Source organism: Engraulis encrasicolus, chromosome 9, assembly GCF_034702125.1.
Source record: "Engraulis encrasicolus isolate BLACKSEA-1 chromosome 9, IST_EnEncr_1.0, whole genome shotgun sequence".
Lineage (NCBI taxonomy): Eukaryota > Metazoa > Chordata > Actinopteri > Clupeiformes > Engraulidae > Engraulis > Engraulis encrasicolus.
In genome coordinates, this window is record NC_085865.1 from 35,738,247 (window position 1) to 35,763,496 (window position 25,250).

Here is a 25,250-nt window from a genome sequence, read left to right on the forward strand (position 1 = left end):
ATTTTACCCTAGAATAGTGTTTCTCAATGGGGGCTTTGCAGCACATAATATCACTTAATTGGACAGATTGCAAAAAATAAACTTTCATATTATATTTAGTTATTATTGAATTACCACTGCTTTAAATTTGCACAATATAGGTTTAATCATCATAACACAAGTCGTTACACATTTTACAAACTTATTTTATAGCCTACTGTGGTACTAAATGCTACTGTATGTAATGTAATGTTGCCTAAATGTAATGTAAAGCCTTTGAGACCATTGTGTATAGACCCTAAAACTATGCAGTTGATGTATGGATGATGTACACAATTGAGGACTAAAACTGATATATGATAACTTGTTGTTATTCTAGTGCCAATATTGCAATATGAGGAAACTTGTATGTATTAACATAAAATTTCATATAATGGCATTTAATAGGATAGTTGAAATATTTACAATAAATGAAAGAAATTGAACAATTAACATGTTACATGCATTTATTGGTTGTAGCGGTTCCACACAGCATTTATTAATAGCAATTTAAGAGAGCACAAACAATACAGTTTGTTTGGTGGGTTATTTTTTAAAAGTGAAGAGAAATAAAAAGGCAGAAAGTATCGGTTCATGGGGGTTAGCCTGTCGGTAAAGTGAGAGTAACTTTTGCACACAAGTGCACAGTACAAAAAATGCAGTGTTAATTCAACACAATAATGACCAAATACACTCTAGAAGATAAGACAGACTGGGCTACTTCTCGGTGACTGCACCCAGGGAAGACCGGAGAACACAGCATACTTTTAGAGGTTTTCTAATTTATTTATTTTTCTAAAAGTATGCTGTGTGCTCCGGTCATCCCTGGGTCTAGTCACTGAGAAGTAGCCCAGTCTGTCTTCATTCTACGGTCTGGACTGTGAGCACCACAAAGGCTGAAGCGCAGACATCCTTCCTTTAAGTACACTAAGATGTTGAATCAACAATGTAGTGCTGAACTACTACTGCATATTTTCTCTGTAGGTCTCCTTCCCTTTACATATCCCAAGGCTGGGTTTGTGCTGAGACATGATTGTCTACGGCGTGATGCTTAAGGACGGCGCCAGGAGTAATGGTCTGATTAAAGAAATGCTCATAAACATCGTATCCGGTAAGTTTATGACTCGTTGTCTGGGCCATGTTTTTTGGATACAGCCAAGTCGAATATGAAGCCCCTGTGATTGGATTGTAACTTGTCCAACCATTTACTTTCTGTCTCCAGTTGGTGAAAGACTTTTTGACATAGAGACGCATGTATGCCAAACCATCTCTGGCAATGAGCTGCATGCTTGCATCGGGCCCGTGGATGTCAACGGGGTGCTTGAAGTTGGCCTCGTCCATCTCAGGGCCTCTCCAAATGGTTTCGTCTTCCTCTTGGCCCTTCAGCAGAAGTCTCACCTGAAGCCCTGCGTTAAGAGGTACGTCTGTGGGGAGCGAGCCAGACGGCATGCCTTCGACAGCCTGCTCCACGAGGGCACTTGAGCTGTCGTCGTTTTTAAACAGCGCCACTGTCAAGCCCTCCTCTTCTGTTCTGGTGTCTGGAATGCCCTCCCATTTCACCACGGCCTTCCCGTCCGTGGTGGTGCCCACCTTTAACGTCATTGGGCTCCAGTCACAGACCTCGTTCTCCGCGCTGCCTGGCACGCAATGAAGATGGTTCAGGCAGTCCTCCCCGACGTCTAATAATGTATAATCTGAGCAGTGGACGTTGCTGAGGCAAGACTCTCTGCGGCTGACATTGTAGCCCACGAGGGTCAGGAACCACGCCAGGTTCTGGTCTTCAAACATGTTGTGGGCCTTTTCTTCGTCCGCCTTCATGGACGGGCACAGGATCGCCACTTGCTGCTTCATGATGTCTTTGATGTCTCTCAGCAGCTGTGCCGTGACCTCGTAGGTCAGTGCAGGGCTCAAGCGGAGGCCGGAGACGGAGGTCTGCGTGATGTAAACCTCTGCTATGCGGTGGCCGCCACTGGGAAGAAGCTTCACCCTAAAAATGACCCTGTCCCTGTTCCTGTTGACCTCGTCTCTCCTCCTGGTCCACCTGTCTGCCTCCACAGCGCAGTACGCATTGTAATAATCTTGGTTGACGTATTTCGGAAACTCTCCTGCCCCGTGTTTGAGGTTGCCGACGATGTAGTACAGTTCATCTTTCAAGTTGCTTGGGATTCTGGGCAGCAACCTCTCCCTGTTGATGTATGTTTTTGTCCCGTAGTCACCCTTGGTGGGATCATAATCTTTGGCCTCGAGAAAGTCTTCACTGTTGAATTCTACATGTGCGGAAAACCAGTAGAGGAGCAGAAGGCCGTTGTGGGGGAACGTCTTGCCGAATTCGGTGTCCGCCAGATCAGACAGTTGATAAAGTCTTTTGATGCTCAGGACCGTTCCGAAACATAGGCTGAAGAAAATGATGGTGAACACCGTCCGCCCCATGATAGCCCTACAGGAGAGAAGAAGCTGTTTAAATGGTTTTAAAAGTAAATGACATGACATGTGCATCTGTCAGATGCTATGATTAATTTAAACTATACTAACTCAAGTAGGCATTTAGTCTCTTTTTCACTCTATTGAAAAGACTCAACTGGGCCCTACTTTATAACAACATTGCTATGACATTACAGAGAGTGACAGATTACAATTTGGGTTACAATTAGGTTATTGCATAAGCTCTGCACAAAGGGGTACACACTTATGCACAAAGTACCTGTGTCTCGTGAGTATGCCCTTCCCTTGCTGAACAACTGTTGAAATCTCTCACAGGTGTTGGTTTCCTACTGCAAAAATACATGTTCAATGGTCATTTCATCTGACCACAAAAATGTATCGGGATAAAACCACATAGGCTATTCATTGCCCCTTTGTTAAATATGATACAAAATATGATGCAAAAAAAGGAAAGAATATTAACAAACTCTGTCATCAACACATCAAGATGGTGTTACACAAATGGCACACAGCAATAATGCATTTATGTTTATAAAACCTTGTTGGAAATAAAAAGGCTCACCTTGCAGCAGTATTGGCAACAGGACATATTGCTTTCCTCTGGTGCACGGCACGGTCTTTATAGTGGAGACAGGCGGTTGCTTTTAACCTAGCCTTACCATATTAGGCACTCAAGGACCAACCAGTTCAACAAAAGGAAGTAAAACAGTTCATGATGAAATAACTTCTAAGAAAATTTTATTTTTTTCACAGTGAAGAAAAAACAGCAGGGCCTCAGTGGAATGGCGGAGGTGACAGTTATTTGCAACGATTATGTTTTTATTTGTGAAGCACATTGAGTTGCCCTGAATGTGTATGAAATGGGCTATTCTGTAAACAAACTTGCCTTGCCATGCCATTGAGATGTTGGAGATTCTCAAAATTGATTGGTCCTGTATCTCATTCATTTTTGAAATGTTCTAGATAATGAGAATGGCCGGACTAAATGAGAAGTGAAAGTTTGGGCAGCATCACAGTTAGTATGGGCGGGCCCAGGCTGTACTGTACACATGCAGGGTGGCCTGAAAAAAAAGTGTTTATTAACATTCGTGTCATTTTCAAATCGTAATAAATAATTTTCATTGTTTTTTCATATCCTGTTCTCAAGCTGACAATCACTCTCCAGGTGTAATGGAGGCTAACTAGCAGAGTTGGCGTGGAACGTTAATAAACCTCCCTCCTGATAGCCTCATACAGTGTCGATGCCTTTGGGCTGGAGGACTGTACTTTAGTCCAGCAGTAGGCCTATCGTACTGTGCCTCCCATCCCCGGACCGATGTAGTTGACGAGGTTGCACGTTCGCGCCCCGAGGGGGATGAACAGGTGCAAGATGACCTCCGTCACAGTGGTGCCGATTGACCCGGGATGGGAGTGAGGTTGAGGGGGGAGAGTGTAACGGAGGCTAACTAGCAGAGTTGGTGTGGAACCTTAATAAACCTCCCTCCTGATAGCCTCATACAGTGCCGATGCCGTTGGGCTGGGGTACTGTCGTTTAGTCCAGCGGTATTGTACTCCCATTACCGGACCGATGTAGTTGAGGAAGGCACACGTTCGTGCCCCGAGGGGGACGAACAGGTGCAAGATGATCTCCGTCACACAGGCACTGCTGAAAATACGACTCACACACAATTAGGCCTAGGCTATCTTGGAATATTTCTGCATTCACTTTCAAAGGCTGCATTCACTTTCAGTCACAGTTCCAGTCTCATAGCGTAGACCTCACACATCAGTTTGAGAGTAGGTGACAAAACAATAAAGTGCAGGTTGTTCTTTTACACTTTGACATTTGCATTGTTTATATGTTTAATAAACACCTATAGCCACCTACACAGTGGTTTAAAGTGTGCATAATTTGGAGTACCCTTTTGAAATGTAGACTGCATAACATTAGAGTTCACTATTGTGACATTGCTAGATGGAGGACCAGGCCCGTCACTAGGTCTGAGAGACAGGGGGGGCTTAGCCTCAGATGAAGAAAATGTGCGCGCCAAATTTTTTTCAGCGCACCTGCTAAGGTTTTGTCTATTAATTAATTATTTTAAGAGCAAAGAAATCCCGCACACTGTCCATTCCACCAACAAACTTTAATACATTGTTTCGGTCATCCGACCTTCTTCATGTTGTATTAAAGTTTGTTGGTGGAATGGACAGTATGCAGGATTTCTTTACACTTGAATGGCAGCCCCACTGGGATAATATCCTACGCACCTGCCCACCTACAGAGGTGTGCAAAAGCGTCTTCTTGAACAATTATTTTAAGAGCACCATACCGATTTTTAAACACTAGTTACAGTGATTTTTTATTTCACATTTTAATGAACATTCCTTATATGTAAGCTAAACAAAACATTTCAAAATGTTTCAACTGATGAATATTATGTACGGAAGTTAATATGATTAGATAAAAATGCAGAGAGCACAATTTACACAAGGACTAGGAACTTTAAGGAGTTACTAACTGCGCGTCTCCAGGAGAAGCAGTGGTCAGGAAGGGATTCATTCAAACAGGTTCCTTACTTGGAAAACTATGCATCCCCGGCAGATATTTGGTCATTTTGATTCCATTAGTAGCTATTTTAATCAGTTCATGGTTCACACACTTTCGTTTTCAAACTGTTAAGACAAATATTAAAAACTCAACTATAATTTCAAGACAATGTGAAATTGATTTATCACACGGGTATTGTGAGTGAAAATTGGTACTTTGGGTCTGAAGATTTCATCCGTGTAAGTAATTACACTTTTCTCGAGGTGTTGTTAGTCACAAAGCACAATCCTCTACCTGTTTCCCCCCCCCGCATAACATATTGCTGTGCAGTAGGATATAAGTGGCATTAAACAATAAATAAGCAACCATGAACTTGTATTCAGATTAACTTGCCTTCTTGGTGGTTCATATTCAGTGCTTTACTGCATTTGTTTTTGGAAAAATTTAAAAAAATAAAAAATTTTTTTTTTTTTTTTTTGTTTTTTTTGCAAAATCGTTACAGGGGGGGCTAATACTAATGTAGGGGGGGCTAAAGCCCCCCTAAAATAGGCCTAACGACGGCCCTGTGGAGGACTGCACTGTTTAGATAAAAATAAGAGTTAACTTTACTGGATAATTATTTGTTTGATAATTATGGTAGCTGTGGCCATCCCATTAAAAATAAAATTGCATTATAAAAGTTAACACATGATAGTCAGTGCATTACTAAAGAAAAAAAGGAGAAAGAGCAGTGACACAACAGTCCAGATATTCCTCATAACAGAGGTTAGGTATAGCAAGGGTTACAAATTATTGCACATCAACAGCATGGGTATCTGTGGTCTAATGGTTAGGGAGATGTTCCTTCAAGTCAAGTCAAGTCAAGTGTACTTTATTGTCAAAACTTTATGTAACAGGGTTAGCACAGAAGTTTGAAATTGCGTTTGACCAGTCTCCAATGTTCAATTTGAAGGGTGTAGGTTTGAATGCCCCCTGACCTCCCTGTTCCAACATCATGTTAGTCTGATGTTTGGCCGTAGCCTCTTACTGCAGATGGGGTCGCCGTCGGGCCTATTCACTATTTGCTGAAAATACTCCACTACATCATAACAACATTGCTATGACAGTACTGAGAGCCTTAGGTAACCAATTACGTAAGACATAGCCGTTACAATTTTGGTGACAGTAAGGCTATAAGGGATTAATAAAGCTGGGTGCTCCAGCGTCTCTCTAGAATTAGCTAAATTATGTCTGTTCTTATACCTTTTGACAGAGTTGAAGAAATTACAAGCTTTCCATTTGTCAAAGAAAGTAAACAGTATTGTTTTCATGAACAACTGAACATAGCACACAAATGTTTCAGTTTTTCTGTCACAATTTTAACATGTAGCAATTTATTACAAAATATTGGACTTGTCGCAATGGTGTGAGTCAGCTACCAGGTGCTTGGTTCAGATAGAGTTGAAAGAGACCTGACATGCAGTTTCATAACTTCTTCATACCAAGTGGAATTAGAGGTGATAACCTGGTCCCCTAGCCAAAGCTGTGGGCAATGTTTTTATTTGTTTATTTTTTTTAGGAGTTTATTTAGGAGGAGTTTTATTTGTCATATGTATAGGCTTACTAAAAGTAAAACATGCAGTGAAATAGAGTAGCCTCCCTGTACCCTGTACTGTGCATAGGTGTGTGTGTGTGTGTGTGTGTGTGTGTGTGTGTGTGTGTGTGTGTGTGTGTGTGTGTGTGTGTGTGTGTGTGTGTGTGTGTGTGTGTGTGTGTGTGTGTGTGTGTGTGTGTGTGTGTGTGTGTGCGCGCGCGCGTGCGTGCGCACGTATGTGGGTGAAAGTACAGGAGACAGTACGGTTAAAGTACAGGAGAAAGGTAAAACTCAATCATTTAAGTTAATAAGGGGAGGTATAACACGAGCTTATTTCCAAAAATGGCACAGTATCACTTTAACACAAGATACTTGTCTTCCATTGTGAAGGACAGCAAACCCATACTGAAATCTTCACCTGTGAAAGTAATCCCTCCCAGGCACCGAATGGGGAATAGAAGGAGGGAAAGACATACAGTATACAGACATACAGATCACTTACTTTTTGATCCACATTCATAAGCCTGTCTTAGTGAAAATGCTATATTCAGGGTTCCCACTGGTGCTTGAATTCCTTGAAAATGTTTGAATTTCAATTAAGTGTTTTCAAGGTTGTGAAAATGCTTGACATTTGTGTCAAGTCAAACTCAGTAAGCTAAATGATAGAAATAAATTGTTCAGGTACATCAAAAATCTGAGGGAGTTAGATGTCAGATGGGATTTGTCATTTGACACCCTAAAATTGATTAGAATGCAGGAAATTGCATCTTAAAAACACTACATTTTCTGGGGGAGGACCCCCACACCCCGTTCCTGCATCCTTTTAAAGGTGCTGGAAAACTGAACATTTGGTGCTTGAAAGTGCTTGAAAAGTGCTTGAATGTGTTCATGAAAAAGGTGTGGGAACCCTGTATATTTAGCTTTGTAGTAATGTTACAATGGGGGGCATTGGCCATTCCGACACACCGCCATTCCGACAGTATTTGATGGTCATTCCGAGCCATTTAAATATTGTTGCAAGTACTTAGAGGCGCGTGGACAACGTTCTAACTCTATTGACATTTGCAACAATGTTCCAACATCATGTTAGTCTGATGTTTGGCCGTAGCTTCTTACTGCAGATGGGGTCGCCGTCGGGCCTATTCACTATTTGCTGAAAATACTCCACTACATCATAACAACATTGCTATGACAGTACTGAGAGCCTTAGGTAACCCTTTAAGACATAGCCGTTACAATTTTGGGGACAGTAAGGCTATAAGGGATTAATAAAGCTGGGTGCTCCAGCGTCTCTCTAGAATTAGCTAAATTATGTCTGTTCTTATACCTTTTGACAGAGTTGAAGAAATTACAAACTTTCCATTTGTCAAAGAAAGTAAACAGTATTGTTTTCATGAACAACTGAACATAGCATACAAATGTTTCAGTTTTTCTGTCACAATTTTAACATGTAGCAATTTATTACAAAATATTGGACTTCTCGCAATGGTGTGAGTCAGCTACCAGTTGCTTGGTTCAGATAGAGTTGAAAGAGACCTGACATGCAGTTTCATAACTTGCTTGCAATGCTTTCTTCATAAAAAGTGGAACTAGATTGCATTCTCACAGAAAATGCTGGAAGCGGGCTTGCCTTTTGGGGCCGAGATGAAACAAAGTACTATTGAGAAAACAAAGCTAAAAGAAATGTTGGAAAAAATCCATCCACCCAGTCAGAAGTTATGGGCCAAACAATTCAGCCATCTTGAATTCAGCCATCTTGAAAGTGTTGTAGCTCTGCGTTTTGGGGATATACTAAATGACATACATGGTATTTGAAGTTGGCTAAGGAACACTGCATATGATATAATTTTGAAAATCAACATGGGTCCGAGTGGGATTCGAACTCACAACCTCCATATCTGTAATCCAGGACCTTTGCCATTGATACTAAATGACATACATGGTATTTTAAGTTGGCTAAGAAACACTGCATATGATATAATTTTGAAAATTGACATGGGTCCGAGTGGGATTCGAACTCCCAACCTCCATATCTGTAATCCAGCCCCTTTGCCATTGATACTAAATGACATACAATACATGGTATTTGAAGTTGGCTAAGGAACACTGCATATGATATCATTTTGAAAATCAACATGGCTTCGAGTGGGATTCGAACTCCCATATCTGTAATCCAGCACCTTTGTCATTGATACTAAATGACATACATGTTATTTTTTAAATTGGCTAAGGAACACTGCATATGATATAATTTTGAAAATCAACATGAGTCCGAGTGGGATTCGAACTCCCAACCTCCATATTGCTGATGCAGGACTATTACCATTGGGCCAAGCAGCTACCTATGAAAATCATTACAGCAAGACAATATTAGATTGCATTGAAGAGCTGAACAATAGACTTCTAGAACTACAGAGCAGCTGGTCGTTAAGAATAGAATGTTGAGAGAAAGTCACAGTTGAGATGGAACCCTATATTGTTTGCACCTGTTCTGATTGACTGAATGGCAGTTAGTATGGTGCTGTAAGGCAGAGGGCAGAATCAGAAACAGTTTTTTGTCTTTAGATTGATGTTGCTAAAAAACTAAAAGGAATTGGCACGTGTCCTGCTCACAGATCGGAGTCATACATTTGATCTCTCTAACAGTCTTTGAATGAAGTTTATAGGTTAAACGGTTCAGTCACAAATGGACCTCTTGTGGGACATGCGCTGACCTCTTGAAAAAGGCACTTCAAGCCACAATGGGAAACGCCATAGACCCAGCCCTGTCGTTTTTACACACCTGCCATTTAAAAAGTAATGAGAGTTGGGAGATGAAACTTTGACAATTTGGAGACATCCCATAGAGCTCGCCAACAACGCGTCAACTAAACTTCTAGGTGAAAGTGTTGATGTTTTATGACCGAAAAAGCCTCCTACACTCTAATCTCTAGAGTGGCGGAACCTTGGTTCATGAAGGTTCTACCATTGTTTTCAATGGGGACCCAAACTTGCACAAAATCGCCAAAAACGGGAAAACGACAAGAGACACGGACACGCTATATCACTAGAAATGATCTCCAAGCCGAGCCGGTCGTTTTAGTGTTTGAACGGTGTCTCTATCTCGAAAGGCCTAGGAGGAGATCCATTTTCTATTTTTACTGCCCTGCATAAGAAAGCAACAAAGCAAGCAAGCAAGCATAAACGGACTTAAAGATTACTAGAATCGGGCCTTGCTCTGCAAGCCCGCTTAATTAGAAGTGACAACCTGGTCCCCTAGCCAAAGCTGTGGGCAATGTTTTTATTTGGGTTTTTTTTAGGAGGATTTTTTACAAATTTATTTAGGAGGAGTTTTATTTGTCGTAAGTATAGGCTTACTAAAAGTAAAACATGCCGTGAAATAAAGTAGCCTCCCTGTACCCTGTACGGTGTGTGTGTGTGTGTGCGTGTATGTGTGTGTGTGTGTGCGCGCGCACACGTGGGTGAAAGTACAGGAGACAGTACGGTTGAAAGTACAGGAGAAACGTAAAACTCAATCATTTAAGTTAATAAGAGGAGGTATAATACGAGCTTATTTCCAAAAATGGCACAGTATCACTTTAACACAAGATACTTGTCTTCCATTGTGAAGGACATCATGGAAACCCATGCTGAAATCTTCACCTGCGATAGGGATCCCTTCCAGGCACTGAATGGGGAATAGAAGGAGGAAAAGACATACAGTATACAGACATACAGATCACTTACTTTTTGATCCACATTCATAAGCCTGTCTTAGTGAAAATGCTATATTTAGCTTTGTAGTAATGTTACAATGGGGGGCATTGACCATTCCGACAGTATTTGATTGTCAGTCCGAGCCATTCCGAGTCATTTAAATATTGTTGCAAGTACTTAGAGGCGCGTGGACAACGTTCTAACTCTATTGACATTTGCAACAATGTTGCGACATGAGCAGAAAGTGGAGAGAGAGACAGAGCAATTACAGGATCAGTGTATCATTTTGTCACGATCCAAATGCCCTTAAAGGTAGGGTCTGAGATCTTTGAAAAACGGTTCCTGCAAGCTGGAAAAATGGTTCCTGCAATAAAACATCAATGTCAGAATGGCGGTGCGTCGGAATGGCGGGGTGTAACCGTTACTTTAATAACTTACTGCTAGCTTGTCATGGTGAAATAGAAATGCCCTTGCGGACCACCTGCTCTGTCAGGGACCACTAGAGGTCCCCGGACCACTCTTTGAGAATCACTGCATTAAAGAAAGTTGTCCTGCTTTCTTTGTTAGCATTAATTTACAATCAATCATTGCACCAAAACATGGTTGATTTCACTCACACCCGGGTGCAAATAGCAACAATGGCTATTCACACACAGGGGCAAACAGCAACAATGGCTATTCACACCTGGGCGCAAATAGCAACAATGGCTATTCAGACCTGGGTGCAAAATAGCAACAAAGGCTATTAGCAACAATGGCTATTAGCAAAAATGGGTAAAAATGGGTATTCACACCCGGGTGCAAATAGCAACAATGGCTATTCATGTCCGGGTGCAAATAGCAACAATGACTTTTCAGACCCGGGTGCAAATAGCAACAATGGGCTATTAGCAACAATGACTATTCACACTCAGGGGCAAATAGCAACAATGGCTTTTCACATCCGGGTGCAAATAGCAACAATGGCTATTCACACCCAGGTGCAAATAGCAACAATTTCTATTCACACCCGGGTGCAAATAGCAACAATGGCTATTAGCAACAATGGCTATTCACATCTGTGTACAAATATCAACAATGACTATTCACACCCGGGTGCAAATAGCAACAAAGGCTATTAGCAGCAATGACTATTCACACCCGGATGCAAATAGCAACAATGGCTATTCTCACCCGGATGCAAATAGCAATGGCTATTCACACCCAGGTGCAAATAGCAACAGTTTCTATTCACAGCCGGGTGCAAATAGCAACAATGGCTATTAGCAACAATGGCTATTCAGATCTTGGTGCAAATAGCAACAATGACTATTCACATCCGGGTGCAAATAGCAACAAGGGCAATTTGCAAAAATGGCTATTCAAACCCGGGTGCAAATAACAACAATGGCTATTCACACCCAGGTGCAAACATCAACAATGACTATTCACATCCGGGTGCAAATAGCAAGACTGGCTATTAGCAAAAATGGCTCTTCACACCTGGGTGCAAATAGCAACAATGGCTATTCACACCCGGGTACAAAAACAACAATGACTGTTCACACCCAGGTGCAAATAGCAACAATGGCTATTACCTGTAACAACAATGGCTATTCACACCCGGGTGCAAATAGCAGCAATGGCTATTCACACCCTGGTGCATATAGAAACTATGACTATTTACACCCAGGTGCAAATAGCAATTGGTATTCACACAAAAGGAGGAAACAGCAACAATGACTATTCACATCCGGGTGCAAATTGCAACAATGGCTATTGATACCCAGGTGCAAATAGCAACAATGGCTATTCACACCCAGGGGCAAATAGCAACAAAGGCTATTCACGCCCAGGGGCAAATAGCGACAATGGCAATTCACATTCGGGTGACAATAGCAACAATGGCTATTAGTGTAGCAGAGTGGGGTTACTAAGATTACTGACTTTTAAGTAATTAGGTTTTAAAAGGTGACTACGCCAGTCTCGTTAAAGGGTGAGACAACCCAGATGTTAAAAACACAATTTCCCCGACAGGTTTGAGATGACAAAGGATGACACAGCTGTTGCACATACAATAGTTTTTATTTTCTTCTGCTTTCAGTCTTATTTGTATTCAAAATGTGCAGGCAGTTCACTTGAGTCCATATACACAAACAGAGTCTTAACTCTACTGAAGTCAATACAGACAGATATCGTGAAACAGTGACGGCTGAAGTGCGAGAGCACTGAGTAGGCTAGTACAGGTAATTTACTGAGCGTGTTACCTACACACTGCACTGTGAATGCCTAAGAACACTGCAATCAAAAATGTACACACAAAACACAAATCAAAAATAAACAAAAGTAGTCACAGCACACTGAAATGATTCACAGTGAAGAGGTAGCCTATGTTTATCAAATCAGGCCTCTTGGTGGAGAGTTTACTTTGCCACTCAGGGGATCTACACCTCACCAATAAGTTCACAAGATAATACTACTAATCTCAACCGGCCAGTCCCCAATCACTCATCCCTTGTCTAAGGGGTGGGTGATTGGAGCTGACCGTGTCAGACCGTATGGCTGAAAGACGAAGGCTGCGCGCACCTGCGCAAAGAACAACAACCTGCCACAACTAAGAGAGCTCGTGGTGGTAAAAGGGAAGATAACAAACTCAAACACCGGGAAAAGACAACGGCGTCCCCCCACCCCAGCCCATTGACAATATGTGCTCAACCTTAAGTTGCAACTGGGAGGCACTGGACCGAGCCTGGAAGTCTACGGTTGACCCTTGCTTCACCATGCAATGCTTCGAGCCGGTTAGGCTATATGCAGCAACCTGGCGTTCGCATTTCAGCTGCGCTCTAGTTCTAGTACGCGCTCCAGTATGGGTCCAAAACCCAACACGCCAACATCACCTACTGCACCCAGCGTACAGGGCTTCCCCAAGCGCCAACCGGTATTGAGGTTAGCCACACCTGGCTAACAGCCAACATAGTAGGCAATTTATACTAACCGGAAGGGCTCCGCCCTCGCCCACACAGGCATTTGTTTTCAATTACCACATGCACACTAACAGGGGACCCAGTCCAACCTGTTACGTTAGCAAAAATGGCTATTCACACCCGGGTGCAAATAGCAACAATGGCTATTCACACCCGGGTGCAAAAAGCAACGATGACTTTTCATACCCGGGTGCAAATAGCAGCAATGGCTAGTAACAACAATGGTTATTCACACCCGGGTGCAAATAGCAGCAATGGCTATTCACACCCTGGTGCAAATAGAAACTATGGCTATTCACACCCGTTTGCAAATAGCAATGGGTATTCACACCAAGGGGCGCACAATGGCTATTCACATCTGGGTTCAAGTAGCAACAATGGCTATTGACACCCAGGTGCAAATAGCAACAATGGCTATTCACAGTCACCCAGGGGCAAATAGCAACAATTGCTTTTCACATCCTGGTGCAAATAGCAACAATGCCTATTCACACCCAGGTGCAAATAGCAAAAATGTCTATTCACAGTCGGGTGCAAATAGCAACAATGGCTATAAGCAAGAATGGCTATTCAGATCTGGGTGCAAATAACAACAATCACTATTCACACCCGGATGCAAATAGCAGCAAGGGCTATTAGCAAAAATGTCTATTCACACACGGGTGCAAATTACAGCAATGGCTATTCACAACCGGGTGCAAAAAACAACAATGACTTTTCACACCCTGGTTTAAATAGCAACAATGGCTATTAAGAACCACTGCTATTAACAATAACGGCTTTTCACAAAACAGCCACAATGGCTATTCACACCTGGGTGCAAATAGCAACAATGGCTATTCACATCCGGGTGCAAATTGCAATGGCTATTCACACACAGGGGTAATTAGCAGCAATGGCTATTCACACCCAGGTGCAAATAGCAATGGCTATTCACACCCAGGGGCAAATAGCAACAATGGCTATTCACATCCGGGAGCAAAAAACAACAATTTCTATTCACACCTGGGTACAAATAGCAACAATGGCTATTAGCAACAATGGCAATTCACAACCGGGTGCAAATAGCAACAATGGATATTCACACGCAGGTGCAAATAGCATGGCTTTTCACAACCGAGTGCAAATAGCAACAATGGCTATTCACACCTGGGTGCAAATTGCAATGGCTATTCACACCCAGGTGCAAATTTCAATGGCTATTCACACTCAAGGGTAAAGAGCAACAATGGCTATTCACACCCGGGTGCAAATAGCAACAATGGCTAAAACAGGGTGCAAATAGAAACAAGTTCTATTCACACCCTGATGCAAATAGAAACAATTGCTATTCACACACGGGTGCAAATAGCAATGGCTATTCACACCAAGGCGCAAACAGCAACAATGGCTATTCACATCCGTGTGCAAATAGCAACAATGTCTACTCACACCCAGGTGCAAATAGCAGCAATGGCTATTCACACCCGGGTGCAAATAGCAACAATGGCTAAAATAGGATGCAAATAGCAACAATGGCTATTACTAACACTGGGTGCAAGAAGCAACAATGGCTTTTCACTCAAATACAAACAATGGCTTTTCACGCCCGGCTTCACACCCGGATGCAAATAGGAACAATGTCTATTCACACCTGGGTGCACACAGAGATGTTAATTTGGTCAAATGTCAAATGTTGGTCAAATGCATTAAGACCAACCTCCCCTACAAAGAAATTGATAGATGGTTCCCTGACTATATCTCACTTGAACAGGAAACAGGAAATTGGAGGTACGCCTATATTTGCCAGCAACAGGCTACACCATATCTACACCATGCAGGGTTAGAAATTATAGCGCAAGCCTTTGAAGATCTTCATATGGATAAAACTTACAACCAGGTAAGGAGTTTAGCACATATCCAGAAATGATTTTGATAAGAAATTATTTATGGGTCATTCTACATATCCAGTGCGCTTTTGGCAAACGCAAAATGTCAATTAGCAGTATTTTTTTTTCAAATAAATGACCTAGATGTTTACATAGTGTATGTGTTTTAGTTTCCAAACAAACAAATTGCCAAGCTTAATCTTAAATCATTTGATAAATACTCTAATGAAAGTGAACATTTGCTTGATTATTTTGTCAACAGTGTTATGGACAATAACTATGTAATTTCAATCATATAAAAATACTACAGTTGAAACAACGTTTGAAAGTGCTTATATCCCTTAACAATAATGTTGTCATTAATCTGTGCAACTGATATAGAAAATGTGATTGTTGAGCTTCATAAGTAGGATTTTATGATTCACTATGACACAGACTTACACATTTTTCATTATAAATCCCTGTAACGTCTCATTTGAATTTAGTCACCCTCCTTACAGAGGACTTCCCTCTCCCGAGATAATCCCTAGTGTCTGTTCATATGATTTTTCCAACACATAAGGGATCAATAGCACAAAAACACTTTCAAAACAGTCAACCGTGTTACTCAACTGTGCTACGGTCAACAGTGCAGGGGAACAAGTTGGCACTTTTTTAGGAGAAAAAACAGAGCAGACAATCCCATCTCCCTAGAACACAAATGATTTTGTTTTCTGTCAATATGGAGATAAATTGGCAAAAACATACTCCTCCTCAACTGTCATAGCTGATGCGTAACACCATTGACGGTAACACGGCTTGACATTTCAGCCATTTTTATGGTGTTGTGCTAACTAAGGACCTCAGAAGTTCCACCACAACACCTTAATCAATTCATGCATTTGTATACTTTATCTGTGTTTTTCTACATGTGATTTCTAATTCATATTCTTATGAATATGTTGATAACACAGTTGACAGGCATTTTTCCCGCTATGAGAACATGAAAAAGAATGGATTAAATTATGGAAGGATGGAACTCAAAACTTACCAAAAAAGTTTTCCCATATCCTGCCAAAGAGGTTATAACATCACGTGATGTTATTCGTATGGCCTAAGACCAGACCATTACTGATTTATGGAGGGGGTTTCAGACCGTGACACGGTTAACATAGTTTTTGGGGACACACACAAAATGGCAAATTACATGTATAATGGAAAGCACAATGGTCTTTCTAACAGTTTTGTCATATTGTGATGATTACTGTGCAAATCAACATTTGCAATAGTCTTGGACAAAACAAGTTTCTTTACATGCTAATATGAAGACTGAATCTGACATTTGGAAAACAGGACGGCATGAAAACGCCCAAAGCCAGTGTTAAATATTCATTCTTGCTGAGGGAAATAATGCCATGTCTACACTTTCTGTATTATATGAAAGGTAAATGTGTGCTAATTTCCAAAACATCATTGGATGCAGTTAATACTTAGTGGAATTGGCAAATAAAATCCATGGACTTAAAAGCGCAGCCGAATCGTAGAATGACCCTTATATTACTCATTCATTTGAAAGTGGTTGGGGCTGCCACGGTGCCTCTCTGAAGCCGGCCTTTTTGGTAAGAACATGCTCCAGCTACCTCTGAGATCGCTACAGTTGGGCTACATGCAAGAAAAGACCAGGTTGGTGCTCGAGCTTCGGGAGTCCACAGATGAGTCGGTTAGGAATGCTAACGCCAGGGTCCTGACTGGCCGCAAGTGGAACGCCCAGACCGAGGTCGACCAAGCTGTGAGCCGGCTGCAGCACAAGGAGATTGTGGGCAGAGTTCAAGTAGGAAGAGCAGGCCTAGGATGGGGAGAAGCACCACGCTTCTGGTCCAAGGCCCACCGCAAGGAAAGAAAGGAGATGGTGGTGGCGGAGGTGACGAGGATGGAGGAAGACCGCTATAAGATCAAGGCTGTGTCTCAGGGACGGCAAGGATGCTGGACAACTTGGGAGGGAATCTCTTACAGGAACATCAGTTGGTCAGACGTGTGGAAGATCCCACAGGCAAGACTCAGCTTCCTTATTCGCTCAACCTACGACACGCTTCCCTGGCCCCGGAACCTCCACCAGTGGTTTGGAAATGAGGAATGTTGTGCACTCTGCAATGCCCCAAACGTAAGCCTACAGCACATATTGTCAGGCTGCAAATTCGCCCTCTCTCAGGGCCGCTATAGATGGCGCCATGACCAGGTCTTGAGAAAGCTAGCCGAAGTGCTGGAGGTGTGCAGACAGGGAAGCAGAACACCATCGCCGGCAGAGCAACCCACCATCTTTATCAAGTAAGGAGGGATCAGAATCATCAGGCAAAGAGAAACCGCAAGGCCCTTCACTCCTGGCTAGGAGTGGAGCATGAAGGTTGACCTGAGCAAGAAGCTTCAGCTTCCCACAAAGATTACCACCACATCTCTCCGACCAGACATAGTGGCGTGGTCTGTAAATGCTAGAGTGGTAGCCCTCATAGAGCTCACTGTGCCAATGGAGGAAGGGATTGAGGCTGCCTTTGAGCGAAAGAAGGTCAAGTACTCCGAGCTGGCTGCTGAGTGCCGGGAGGCGGGCTGGAAGACTACCATCAACCCAGTGGAGGTCGGATGACAAGGCTTCATGGGGTTGTCAACCATACGCCTCCTGAAGGACGTGGGAGTCACTGGAGGAAAGCTAAGGATGGCAACAAAGGAACTGGCGGAGGAGACGGAGAAAGGGAACTTTTGGCTCTGGCTGCGGAGGAAGGACAGAACCTGGGGGAATAACACCTAACCCCCAGACAACAGTTGCAGGGAACAACACCTTTCAGCTGCAGGGGGGTGACAGGGAGACGTCCCTGTCACTGCTCTGCCACACGGAGACGTTTCAGGATTAAAGGACCGAAACGTTGATGAGCAGTGGTTCCTGACTGATTACCCTGCAGCTGACCTGGGCACCGGAGGAGGTGCGACAGGCAGCAATGCCAAGCAGGACTTAACATCTTCCAGTACAATCCTTATAGGCCTATTGGCTGTTCAATCACTGCACTGTGGAACTCTTAACCACTTGACATAATTATTTTTTCTGCTTATCACAATGAAAGACTGTGTGTGTGTGTGTGTGTGTGTGTGTGTGTGTGTGTGTGTGTGTGTGTGTGTGTGTGTGTGTGTGTGTGTGTGTGTGTGTGTGTGTGTGTGTGTGTGTGTGTATGTGTGTGTGTGTGGACTGTCCAATACACTTTGCTTGTACTAGACTGGGATGTTGAGACTCTGTACACTGCCTAATTTATGATCATTTAACCCACTGTCTTCATGCACCTTAACAGAATCTATATTCTGCCTTGATTACTGTGTAATACTTACTTTTACATCACAACGCTATATCATAGATGTACCTGTCAACACTCTCTCTTTCTCTCATAGATGTACGTACCTCTCAACACTCCTCTCATTTTTATCTTGTCTACCTCAACTCTAAGAGTATGTTTTTGCACATTTGTTCAATCAGAATGTGTTATTTCACATTGCCTTTTTATATTGTCTTTAATTCTTATTTTTCCCCTCCCTGACTTGACCTGTGTGTTAAGTGTCTTAAATGTCCGTGTGGGCATTATGTGTATTTATGTAAGCTACTTGACACCTGAATTTCCCCTCGGGGATTAATAAAGTTACTCCACTCTACTCTACTCTACTCTACTCTACTACAATAAGTCTGTAGGCTATATGTGGGATGGACAGCCCATCTGAATGTTTTTGGATGCCCCCTGTGATTTATTATTTTTCTGCAGAAGCTATGGTGTAAATCAAGGACAAATACTAATGGGTAGCCTACACCTATTCTAGGTATAAGGTATAGTCCATAAAAATAAACTTGATAGGCCCGCCAAACACGGCCGGAACGTTAAGAACGAACAAAATTTTGAGTCCCGAACCGGTTCAGGACCGATATGGTGGTGGCGGAACGAATGCAAGAACGAAAACGTTAAACATCAGGCCTACCTGAACCGTTCGAAACGGAACGATTGGAAAATAATTTTGTTTTCAAGGCCTGTTTGTGATACATTAGTCTATATCTCACTTGTGGGATAGTGTATAGCCTGGAGCCATTCATGACCTCAGTACTGTATGAACATTTTGTGGGCCTAAAGGTACTGTATGTCAATAATATTGTTAATGCTATTGGTTTGGTTGGGTGTTTATTTTAGAATACAAATCCAAAGAGAATCATAGGGAACTTATGTGGTTTTAATATTTCTATAGGTAGGGGTTCCATTAGGCCTGTACTAGTAAACTGGCATACAGGGCATTTCCCAGTGTACCTGCAATTCTCAAGGGGCAGATGTTGTTGTTTGTGTTTAAAAAATATATTTAAAAAATCCTAGACCCTGGCCCACAATTTAGAGAGGCCTTACAATATTGCCCAGTCCTGGGTTCCATCTTCTGGTCTACTTGTGCCTGAGAGCATTTCCTATAATAACCAGCAGGGGGAGGCATTGCCTTAAATGTTTTTCCCCATCTGAAATGTAGGCCTACAGTAATAGCATGACAGCAACGTTTTCAAGCTGAAAAACAATGTGAGTGACGAAGAAATGTATGAAGCAGACATAGTACTCTAATTTATGGAAATGCAGCAATTGCACATTATCTTATATGGATTATTTACTAGGTATTGCAGTGTACCTATTGATGTAGATATTAGAGCACTTCTACTTTTATTTCATACTCTACTGGAGTCAAGAGGTGAAGTGAAAGCGTGAAAGCCCATTGGGAAACTCCAACTCCCATTGTCATTGTGACACAGCACTCCACAGCACACAAGTGAACACTGCACACTGTACACAACGAAATTGCATGTATGCCTCACCCGTGCAAGGGGGCAGCCGTCAGTGGCGCCCCATGGGGAGCAGTGCGGTGGGACGGTACCATGCTCAGGGTACCTCAGTCATGGAGGAGGATGGGGGAGAGCACTGGTTGATTACTCCCCCCACCAACCTGCCGGGTCGGGAGTCGAACCGGCAACCTCTGGGATGCAAGTCTGACGCCCTAACCGCTCACCCATGACTGCCCTTGAGGTGAGAGGAAGTCAACATTGTCATGGTTTATTGCCATGCGATAAACTGTGGAATAAACCTGGAAGGGAAAGAGCCATTTTAGCCACACAGATACAACTTGTGATTTCTTGCACTCCTCAGCAGGTGTGTTTCGAGATGACCCATAGGTTGCTATTCAGAAAAACTATAAAACTCCTGCACACTGACCATTTTGCTATTGCTTTATTCATGACGTTTCAGTCTTAGTCTTTCATCTGGCAAATTTGCAGTCATAAAGATGGACAGTGTCAGCTGTGAAACTTGGTAACAAACCCACCTCCAGCAAAGACCTAGCCAGGCCAAGAGCAATGTGAATATCGTTTCTGATCTCCCCTAAAAATGGGAACTCCAAGGCTATATGTATTGTGACAAATTGCAAATTAACTGCACAATGAGGAGACACAAAGGGGCATGGAGTGCTCACTGTGCATACTGTACAATGTTACTCAGGTGCTCATTGGTATACTGGGTGGTCAAATCTGTAATATTTTCTTTTTCTCTTTCTCTATCATGTTGAATGAAATTGTTTATGAAAGTTTATGAAAGTGTACTATACAAATGCTATTGCTGTTGCTATTGTTGAACCATTTTTTGTGCTACAATTTCATTGTATTTCAGGTAGTAGGCCTATGTATTGTCATTGTGGATGTGGATAGTGACAATGAAAGGCATTCTATTCTATTATGTTCTGTTCTGTTCTGTTCTGTTCTGTTCTGTTCTATTTTATTCTATTCTATTCTATTAGGCCTATTTTCTCTCTAATATAATCTAACCCATTCCATTCCAAGTCCAAAAGCAGGAATCAATCTCTGTCTGCAGTGCCCCTGTCAGTATAAGTCCCACCACCATGTCAGTAAGCAAGACCGGGTTCAGGACAATGCTTTTAGCTTCACAAGAGTGATTCATAACCTCCTTCGCTATAAATACATTGTGATTTGCCAAGCCAAGTGAAGAGATATCCATGCACTCCCCAGTCACCGGGGAGGACATCGATACAAGAGCACACTGGCTGGGTAACACGACCCCTTTCATGAGTGCTTTTCAATATTAAAGACCTGAAGGGCGATGGTCCTGTGATATTGGATGGGGGGATGGGGGGGGCGGGGGGGGGGGGGGGGGGGGGGCACACGACACAGGTTTCACATCGCATGGTTATAAAACATGTTTTGTGTTTGTCTGTGTGTGTATGTGTGTATATGGACTACAGACCCTGAGCTAGTATCATACATAATCATTTATTATGTATGATTTAAAGCTGTAATTATAGGATATGTAATTGCGTTCATGGTCTACGAAAAGGCCACACCTTTATTTTGTGATTTACAAATAATGTTTGTCTATTGACTACTTGGGTTTGTGACTTTTAAAACATGGGTCACTACAAAAGAAATTTGGGAAACACTGTTATGCTGCACTGTAGACGTGGGGGGCATCGTTGTTAACCCCCAAACGAGTGCCGTCACTGCCTGTGATCCTCACCAGTGTGAACCAGGAGAAAGAGAGCAGCCTGATCCTGACCGCAGCGCCGCACGGAGAGATAGCACGCAGAGGGGGACTCTGCTCTCCAGTTGGTGAGGAGATTCCAGACATTCTTTGAGGCAGGGGTGGGGTATGGGGGGAGGCTGCCTGCCTTGTGTCTTACCCCCCACAACCCCGCCGCCCCCTCACCTACACAACTGCGGAAGACACAAGTAATGCTGGCAATGTATGTCTCATTCATTCAGTGTCCTATATTGGGTTCTCAGGATCTTACCAAATACAGTGAATCCAAATACAGTGGGTTGTATGTTAGCCTGGCTATTGTGACTGCAAGTCTACGTTGTCTACGTATAGTGTCACAGTTAGTATGGGCAGGCCCAAGTTGAGATTATACTGTTGAGGAAGTAGGCTTTTCCCCCTTGAAACATGAACAGAATTGCTTTATACAGAGCACATTCTTCGGAGCATTTGAAATTGTAGAAAAACTGTATTACTATGTGACTATTACCTATCTATTTTTGTGAAAATGACACGGAGAGAGGAACTGTCATTGTCCTAGCTTGGCATGTGGGTATCTTGTGGGCATTCCATTGGGTTTACTTCTACAGTCAGCCAGCCACAGCCAGACAGAGTGGTACATAACAGGAAAATGACACATAAAGAGGCTGCTTCAGAGAGGATGTCTAAAGAATGAACCATTACAAGGGTACAAATTAAACTGTTCTGACTTAAAAGGCTGAAGTTTGAGAAAAGCTTAAAATGTACTTAAATGTTGCCAACACCCCGTCACACTCTATCACTCACTCGCACGCACGCACGCACGCACACACACACACACACACACACCATTGTCCATTTATGTCATTATATCGATGGCTATCAGATAATTGGCAAAGCAACATCTGCTACCTGAGGGAATAGTTATAATGGTGTTGTTACTACTTTTTTTATCGTAGCCTAGAGATATTGGAAGTGATTTTCTTCGCAGCTTAAGAACCTGAAGATTCAGCTTGGTCACATGCCATCGAGCCTGCCTGCTGAGGAAGCACCATTTGGACTCGCACTGTTTACCCAAATCTCATATTTCCTGTTTCAGGACCTCTGGATTTCCTCAGTTCCTGTCCTGGTCCCCATACACCATCCCATTGTGGCTGGCCAGATTCCCCCCCCTTCCCTCTGCTCACATGGTAGAGCTGGTCCCTTCCTCCCCCTCAAAGCCTTGTCGAGGATTTGTCAGCGGTATACAGTTGAAGAATGTGACATATTTTCAAAATCAAACGGATTATTGGTTTACTTTACGCGCTGGATGAAGCAATGCATGGCGAAATGAAGTTAATATGATGGACGCCGGAAAACGTCTGATTTGCTTAACAATTTTTGGATTTGCCTATCGTGCTACAATCAACTAATTTACATCTATCGAGGTAAGTAATTAAAACGATCAGAAACACACTATTCTCAGAACATTGTTGGCAAGAGAAACGCGTGCGTCACTGTTGAACTTTCCATGTAGCCTAACTCATGGGCTACATTGTACATTCTTTGGATAATTAATACAACTTAACAAGGGGTGCATTTCGCATGGACGCATACCCTGCCAAGCTGGTGATTAACTTATACGTTAAAAACGGCACAAGTTGTGTTAACCAGTATTGAGCTTTGGTGCTGCAACAGTGATTTCTGAACTTCTATAGCCTACACAAAATGTTGGAGATTCGCAAGCATTATTCTGTGCTATTATATCCTGCCGTGACAGTGAGCTCAGAAGACATCAGCCAGGCCATGTGATTTTTATTCATTTCATTTAGGTTACATAGTGACTGTCTGTCATGAGATCCTCGGCCTCCCGCTTGTCAAGTTTTTCTTCAAAAGATTCTTTATGGAACCGGTAAGTGTCCTGATTTGTCTGTGGCGAATGCCATTTACTAGCCTGCAGTCGTTGATTGAAAGATGCGCCTAGGCCTAGCTGTTTACCGAATATTTGCCCATGTCCGTGGCACAGGGATATAAAGAATAACACGTTCTTTTCAGTATCCCATTTGACAATGACAACATAGCACAAGATTATGGGGAATCTGCATGTGTAGTGCACTGCCACACAGATGTCACAGGATTGCATTTCACACTATTGCCTGTAGGACACGCACTTGATACATCGGAGAATAAGCTAAGCAAAGGCTACCGGTAGGTGTCGATACATTAGGTCTGTTGCCTGCCTGTTGGGGTTAGCAGGCTAAATGAATTGAACAAATAACTAACATAACTAGTTATGTATACAATGTGCAAGCAAACGGCATGCTACTGAAATAGGGGCATTAGGCCTACTATACTTTAATAGGCCTAACATTTGGACTTTATGTCACTTCACATTAAAAGTGATAGAAGACATAGCCTAGTTACTCGGCTTTATTAGAAGTTGAAACCATATTATATTAGCTAACATTTTCCCCCCTTTATAGCCTGCTTGTGTTATAACCGTAGGCCTATTCTTTGTGTAGGCCTAAATCACGATGGATAGAACAACGCAGGATAAACATGTAGCAAAATGTTGCAATCATGTAACATTGCAGGAAAAATGTAGCAACGTGTAGCAATGTTTCATTTGCCCAATCTGCAGGGAGAACCCAGTTGTTACCAATGGTGCTTGCCCGCTCTTTGACTGTAGTAGCAAATGCTCAAGATCCGAAGCATGCGCAGAGGTCTTCCTTGTTTGTCTCCGTCATTGTGGGTGGGTGAGTTTCTACCACCGAGTGCTAGAGATTCAACGGGGGAGACCGTGAGCGAATGTCAGGAACAGCGTTGCGTACTTGAAAGAGAGAAAGGGGGGACAAAGGAGTACCAACTAGTACCAACAACATTAGAGAGCATCGGAAATCGGCTTTAGCTGAAGGATTTCATCCATCAATTTGCATCAAAGTGTCGGAATTTACCATCGCCAGTTGAGCGTTATGAGGGCATCCGCTATTTCATTTTACTGCATGCATTGGACGCGCTTGGATATTATTTAAACAGTCGTGATTGAGTAAAGGCAGAGTAGAGTGGGTCCCGCAGGCTTGGAAACGGTAAGCCCGTTGTCCATCCCTGAAGGGGAATCAGCCTGAGGAGTTTAACTTAGGAAGTGTTTCAGAAGAATCGACAACGCCATAGCCCACTGTGCGCTGTTTTCGCCAACTGGTGCTTCTGCTGCTGCTGCGTGTTCAAAGCAAAGGCATACCGTTAGATATAGCGTCATTTAACCCTCAAGTTACCATTTTTCATGCGTTCGGTTCCCTGAGTACAAATTCCCATTTCTGTTTGGACAATACCCAACTGCAGGATGCCGGATCAGATATCGGTATCCGAGTTTCTCTCCGAGACGACGGAGGATTACAACTCTCCAACGACGTCCAGTTTCACCACACGTCTGCAGAGCTGCAGGCACACGGTCAGCGTTTTGGAAGAGGTAAGGCCACAGGCTGTAAATAAACTGTCCTCCAAACTTACTCCCACGAACGCACTGCTTATGTCTGTGACTATTCTCTTGTTTCATAATGTCACTGTTTCCTAACGTGTGTCAGTCGGCCAGACTAGTGGCAGCAGCGGATGGCGACTGTTTCGCACATGGGTAGC

The 25,250-nt window shown here is 42.8% G+C and overlaps 1 protein-coding gene across 2 annotated transcripts in view; it reads left to right on the forward strand.

The window, feature by feature from the left end:
* The first annotated feature begins 22,875 nt into the window (after positions 1 to 22,875).
* asap1b (ArfGAP with SH3 domain, ankyrin repeat and PH domain 1b) overlaps positions 22,876 to 25,250 on the forward strand; it is a 152,853-nt gene continuing 150,478 nt past the window's right edge. For both annotated transcript variants that reach the window (XM_063207052.1, XM_063207051.1), the window contains exons 1-3: positions 22,876 to 23,065; positions 23,450 to 23,529; positions 24,957 to 25,083. In XM_063207052.1, coding sequence (XP_063063122.1) covers positions 23,471 to 23,529; positions 24,957 to 25,083 — 186 coding nt within the window. In that variant the 5' untranslated portion in view covers positions 22,876 to 23,065; positions 23,450 to 23,470. The remainder of the gene's footprint in view (positions 23,066 to 23,449; positions 23,530 to 24,956; positions 25,084 to 25,250) is intronic.